This window comes from Gambusia affinis, linkage group LG07 (genome assembly GCF_019740435.1).
Source record: "Gambusia affinis linkage group LG07, SWU_Gaff_1.0, whole genome shotgun sequence".
Taxonomy (NCBI): Eukaryota; Metazoa; Chordata; class Actinopteri; order Cyprinodontiformes; family Poeciliidae; genus Gambusia; species Gambusia affinis.
Genome location: NC_057874.1, coordinates 3,276,286 through 3,282,285, shown reverse-complemented (window position 1 = coordinate 3,282,285; position 6,000 = coordinate 3,276,286). Strand labels below are relative to the sequence as shown.

At 41.1% G+C, this 6,000-nt stretch overlaps 1 protein-coding gene across 2 annotated transcripts; it reads left to right on the top strand.

The window, feature by feature from the left end:
- The first annotated feature begins 204 nt into the window (after positions 1-204).
- On the top strand, positions 205-5,870 carry elf3 (E74-like factor 3 (ets domain transcription factor, epithelial-specific)). 2 transcript variants are annotated; one of them, XM_044121427.1, is made up of 9 exons: positions 206-1,925; positions 2,065-2,213; positions 2,983-3,216; positions 3,350-3,451; positions 3,538-3,684; positions 3,775-3,849; positions 3,937-4,056; positions 4,181-4,376; positions 4,987-5,870. In XM_044121427.1, exons 2-9 carry the CDS (start codon positions 2,072-2,074, stop codon positions 5,111-5,113), a joined length of 1,143 nt encoding a protein of 380 aa, XP_043977362.1. In that variant the 5' UTR covers positions 206-1,925; positions 2,065-2,071; the 3' UTR covers positions 5,114-5,870. The 2 variants fall into 2 exon arrangements, with proteins under 2 accessions (XP_043977361.1, XP_043977362.1); XM_044121426.1 differs by having other exon boundaries at positions 205-2,213.
- The last annotated feature ends 130 nt before the right edge of the window (positions 5,871-6,000 follow it).

Sequence of the window (6,000 nt, the reverse complement as noted above, 5' to 3'; positions counted from 1 at the left end):
CCCACCAGGATAAGTGTATTTGGATGGACTGATGCAGAAAACCACTCAGCAATATGTTGAAAACTCTGCTAAGTTCAGAGATATTTCAACAGCAAAAAACAAAAAAAGCCGTCATAAGTAGAAGCAGGGCGAACTGGAATGACCAGATCTTACGTCCAAGAACAAGCCTTATTGAAAAAGCTTTTTCTGCACTTAAATAGCTTCCCAACAATGACCAAGCACTCTGTTCAACGACATCCATCTAAACACAAGCTGTGGAAGAACCACGGTGTTGGTTCTGTTGGACCTCAGCGCAGCATGGTCATTTGTTGACCACGGACTGGAGAACTGTGTTGGACCCTCTGGCACAGCAGCTGGCTGGTTCCAAACTTACCTGAAGAACCGGGACTTCTTTATGTCAGCAGGTAACTTCTCTTCACAGCAGACAAAAATGACATGCAGGGTTCCCCAAGAAAAGAACTTTAATCTTTTCTTGGGCCCTCAAAAAAAACAAAAAACCCTAACCCTACAGTACATCAAAATGTTGGTCGAGGTTTCATTTATGATGGTTTAAAAGCAACTGTACACAGATGGGTTTTCAGTCTAGATTTTAAGGAAGTCAGTGTTTCAGCTGTTTTGTAGTTTTCTAGAAGTTTGTTCCAGATTTGTGGTACATAGAAGCTGAATGCTGCTTCTCCATGTTTGGTTCTGGGGATGCAGAGCAGGACAAGAAACCAGAAGACCCGAGAGGTCTGGAAGGTTGCTATAACAACAGCAAATCTTTAATGTATTGTGGCGCTAAGCTGCCAGGTTTAAAATAACAGTATTGCTCCACAGGCAACAAACTTGTTGCTTTTGTTAGGCATTGCAGGGTGACCTAGATTGGTCCACATGATGGCGTGCCTGTGAATGTTATCTACCCGCACCTTGCCACGGTAAAATGCATGACCAGTGCAATTATTTCAGCCGTTCAGTTCAAACGACCCAAGGATACTGAAAGAGAAAAATGAGCCAGTCTTTGTACTCGGCGCCTTTTCTTTGGATTATCGCCGCAGCCATTATGATGCAGTAAGGGCTGACTGAGTGAGAGTTGAGATCTCAAGGTTGTCTATTCATTTTTGTGTGAAGGCGTGCGTGCATGCGTGTGTGATTACATGTATGCATTCGCACATAGATTTTCATGTATGATGTATATTTGTGCTATTTGCAATAACAAGTAACTGCATGTAATTCCAGGACTTGAGTGAAGAAATCAGACAGGAAAGCAGTCCCAGTAAGGTTTTCTCATCTCTCTTGCACATCATCTGGTGAAACTTGATAAAACTACCTGCCCACATGCTCATCTTCAATCTGTCATTGTCAGAGTTTCTATTTAAGGTTCTAACTCAGCCTACTTCCTCCTTTCTGTGGAAGTATTCCCATGGACAGCAACAACAAAAATACCATTAAGTCACAAAGTCCAGTTAGATTACTACAACTGAAAATGACAATTTCTTGATAAAAAAGAAAAAAATACAAATGGTCTGTGATAAAACACCGTTGTTTGCGGCCGAGTTAAAGGAATCCAGTTAGGCAAAGCAGATACATTTACAGTAACTGAATCTGTCAGGCAAGAACTTATCTAATCTTCAGTGATGATGGGTAAGAGACGGTAAAGAAAACAGGACAGGTGAGTGTTGTTGATCGAGTTCTCTGGAAAGCGGAGGAGGGATGGAGGTGTGGCCACCCTCAGGTGGAATTCCCCTGAATTTACCTCTCCATCCCCCACGCCTCCACAGGGATATAAACATGTTGACTTCCAACCGAAAGCACTTTTTTACCTTGGAGAAAGGAACCTTATAAAGAACAGCCAGAACCAAAGACCGAAGAGACAACACACAAATTAAAGTGGGATAGTTTGGAATTTTGTTTTTAATTTAACCATACAGTGGCTTGTCCTGAAAGAGGTAAATGACTCCAAAGAATTATTTAACACAATTCATGTAGATGAGACGTTCACATTTTAAGTTACAACAATGTGAAAAACGTTACTTTTGATAGAAAATGCTCAGAATAACTGATTTGTAACTCCTCGATGTCTCTCAGAGACTCGATGTCGTCGCCGTGCCTCAGCAGCATCTTGACTCACGCCAACCTGACGATGTATCAGACTGGCTTAACCGACATCCCCCCACAGCAGTTCCATGTTCTGCCCACCATCCACACTCTGGAGAGCAGAAGTTACAACAACAGAGGTAAGAGGATCGTCTGACGTCGTGCCGGTTTACCTGCTTTTGTGGGAGAATGTTTCAGGTCAACGTGGGACCCCCACTTAAACCCAAATGTACAGAACTAGACTTTTGTTTGAAGTTTGTTTCTGACTGAGTGTGATGCATTGATCTCCCACACATTCAAATTATTACTATTTGTAATCAAATGAAATATTTTGATGAAATATTTATCTTTTACTTTAAATCTAAATCTCCAAGGTGTATGAATAATGTTTGGGCTCCACTGAAATTGACACCAGAAAACCATTGAGAAGTTTGGAAGATCCTGTTTGTCATCATAATGAACATCCTGTACAGTGATGGTAATATAGTAGAATATTATTATTCTTGTACAAGATCCACAAGATACTGACTTAAGATAACTGAACAATGAGGTCACTTTACTAATTGCGCTAATGATTCACCGAACTGTCAATGTTTAACTGAACTCGACGCTCAAAGCAGAGAAATGCTGTGACCTCCTGCTTGGTCAACTGGGCTGGTTATATTTGTCTGACCTTGTCTGATCCCTAAGCGAGATGTTGTTTCACTCTTGGCTTGTTTCGTGGATGAAACACCAGCAAATGTAGATACGTTCGGAAAAAGAAAATAAAAAAAAAAGGATGCTTCCAGCAGAGTTTTTGTTTGTTTTTGAACTTTACTGGAGATCAAGACAGTCTGATTAGATTTAAAAAAATGTTATTAGCACTTTTGTCAGAAGAACATGAGGCAATAAATGGCTCTCATTCCTCAGGTAACTGGTACAAACAGACCAGCCCTCACCACTGGACGGCAGACCAGGTTCTAGAGTGGATCAGCGACCATGTGGAGAGCACCAAGTTTGATGCCAGCACCCTGAGTCTGGATTTCTGCTCCATTGACGGCCCAAACCTCTGCCGCATGAGCCAGGAAGAAATGACTGCCGTTTTCGGCCCACAGCTCGGCCCACATCTTTACCAGAACTTAGAAGAGTACAAGACCAAACATGGTAAATTAAATCTCTAAAATGTATCATTTTATTGTTCAAATCCACTGATATCAATCCATCTACATGCAATCAATCATCAATCTGTCTTCAGAGACGGTTAAAAACACAACAAATTCTTCTTTTTTTTCCCCAGAACTGCAGAGTCTCTCTGGACCAGAACTCAGTGAGACATGTCAACTTCTTGATAACTTCCTGGACAACTTGAGCTTCCCTTTGCTGACCACGCTCAAAATTGGTACATTTTGATATTTATTTATGGAGATAACACAAGTTTGTAATATTAGAGATAACTTTGGAATAACACATCCATCTACCACACAGGTGAAGAAGCTGAGATCAAGAGAAACTTCGAATACCGCGATGGTTATGATTTGACCAGATTCACCATGGAGACCCTGACAACTCTGGACGACACTGATTACCTTTCTGACAATCCATCTGACAGTGAATGCAGCTCCTCGACTAACAGTTAGTATTGGGCTATCGTCTTTTCGATGTTTGTTAAAGTTCAGCGAATCAAGACGTTTCTTTTCTCAAACGTGTGTGATGTGTGTTCAGGTGGCACATTTAGATTCATGAGCTCACCAGACTCCGGCAGCAGCGAATCAGACCCTGAGTTCTACCCTGTGCCAAGTGAGTATTCAGGCAAACTTGGTCTTGCATTCTGGTCATATGGTACAGTCGAGGTTCGGCATGGTAAACAAATTGCTGTGTTGACAGAGGTCCACATCAAAACCGAAGATGTAGACTGTCGCATCAAGAGACCCCGAGGGCGGCCTCCTAAAGTCAACCGTGGACACAGCAGCAGCATATACGACAACCCAAAGAAAAGCAAACATGGTACATGCATTCTACATTACATTAGTTTTTCTCCTCAGGTCAAGAATGCATTTATATTTGCGTGTTCATGCTAATACCTTCCGCACCTGGGAACAGCGAGCTGATTGGTGTCTGTTCTTTGCAGCACCACGTGGCACCCACCTGTGGGAGTTCATCAGAGACATCCTCATCCACCCCGAGAAGAACCAGGGCCTGATGAAGTGGGAGGACCGTCGGGAGGGGGTGTTCAAATTCCTCAAGTCCGAGGCCGTCGCCCAGATGTGGGGCCAGAAGAAGAAGAACACCAGCATGACCTATGAGAAACTCAGCCGGGCCATGAGGTGAGCTCCTGCTGCACACAGCAAACCCAGAGCTCATTATGAAGGGATTTTTATTTTTTCTTAGCTGCCCGATTAAAAAAAGAAGGAGTCCCTTCTCACGCGATGATCCAAAATTTGTGTCAACGAGTCTGAAAACCTAAAATGTGTTCATTCTCTCAAATATGAATTTGCATTCGTAAACCACTGAACAAAACCCAGATTTAATTTGTTAAATTTGGCCTGACTGGGTGAGTAAAAATTTTGGGCTGGCACAGCAAAAAAAAAAAAAAAGAAAAAAAAAAAGAGGATGACTACTACTGTGTTGCAAGACTTCATTGTGGACAGATGAAGTTTGCAAAGTAAAGTTTAAATCCTTTATTTAAACCCTATAAACTAAACTTTATTGGTTTATAGTTATGCATATTGGCAACAATGAGCCCTCAGGACCAAAAAGCCAAGATAAATACATATTTTATGAGAAGTAGACTACCACAGCACGCCAGTTCAGGAAATTATTTTCCATCCTCAGAGTATTATCATCATCAACATTAGAACACCAGTGGTTGCTTTAGAACATTTTCTTCTCATACAGGCCGTTGGAATCCCTAAGGTGATATGTCTCTACTTGCAGGTATTACTACAAGAGAGAGATTTTGGAGCGGGTTGATGGCAGAAGACTTGTGTACAAGTTCGGAAAGAATTCCAGTGGGTGGAAGACTGAGGAGATTGGCAGCGGTATCGGAGGCGTCAGTCTCTGAGCAGATAGGGATCACGAAGCCGACCAGTGCAGAAGTTTAGGAACCAGAAAAGCCTGTTTTTTGCCTGGCTGGGGAAAAAAGTCGTTACTATCTGAAATTTTAAAGACAAAACTTCCTCTTACAGGGAAGGTGTTGCAGAAAATGTAAGCCATTGTGTTTGGCTCCAGTAGGTTTTATGAACCGATATTAATGTTTCACGTGTTTTATATTTTGATCCTGGTTACAGAAACTTTAGACATAGTTCTACCAAAGTTTTTGAGCCTTTGTAAACAAAGTAACAGTTGTACAATATTCGCCGAAGTTTGCATATAGTGTGTGTTTTTTTATTGTAAATTTATGACCTGCTAATCTCTGTTCTTAAAAGTTTCTGCGGTGGTGCATGGGTATAAGTAACTGACACTGGTAATATCTAATTTTCTTTACTGTTCTGTCGTGGTTCCGTTGACATGCGAAACTCAATTGTGGCTCTGAATGTGAGATTTGGAAAACACAAATTAGAGACAGAACAGAGAGAAACAAATGTAGGTGATGTTTTTTGTCACGTCAGCATTTACCTTATGTTTTACCTATTTGTATGACTTGTTATAAAGTGTGTAAAGCGTGTTCTCACAATGTCTATTAAAGAATAACAGATGAGTAGTCCTACTATGTAGTTTACGGATTTTATGATTAGAATTTTTTTCACATAATAAATGTTTGACTCGTCAATCTCTGTGTTGGTGGATGTGAGAAATAAACCACGTTGTGTAAATGCTAATCAGTCCTTTTCTGTTTTTTTGACCTCATGTAGATTTACCAGACGTTCCTCTCATTATGCCCCTCACATAAACCACACACACACACAAAACTCAGACCATGCATCCATATATCTCTAATAAATATTAGCA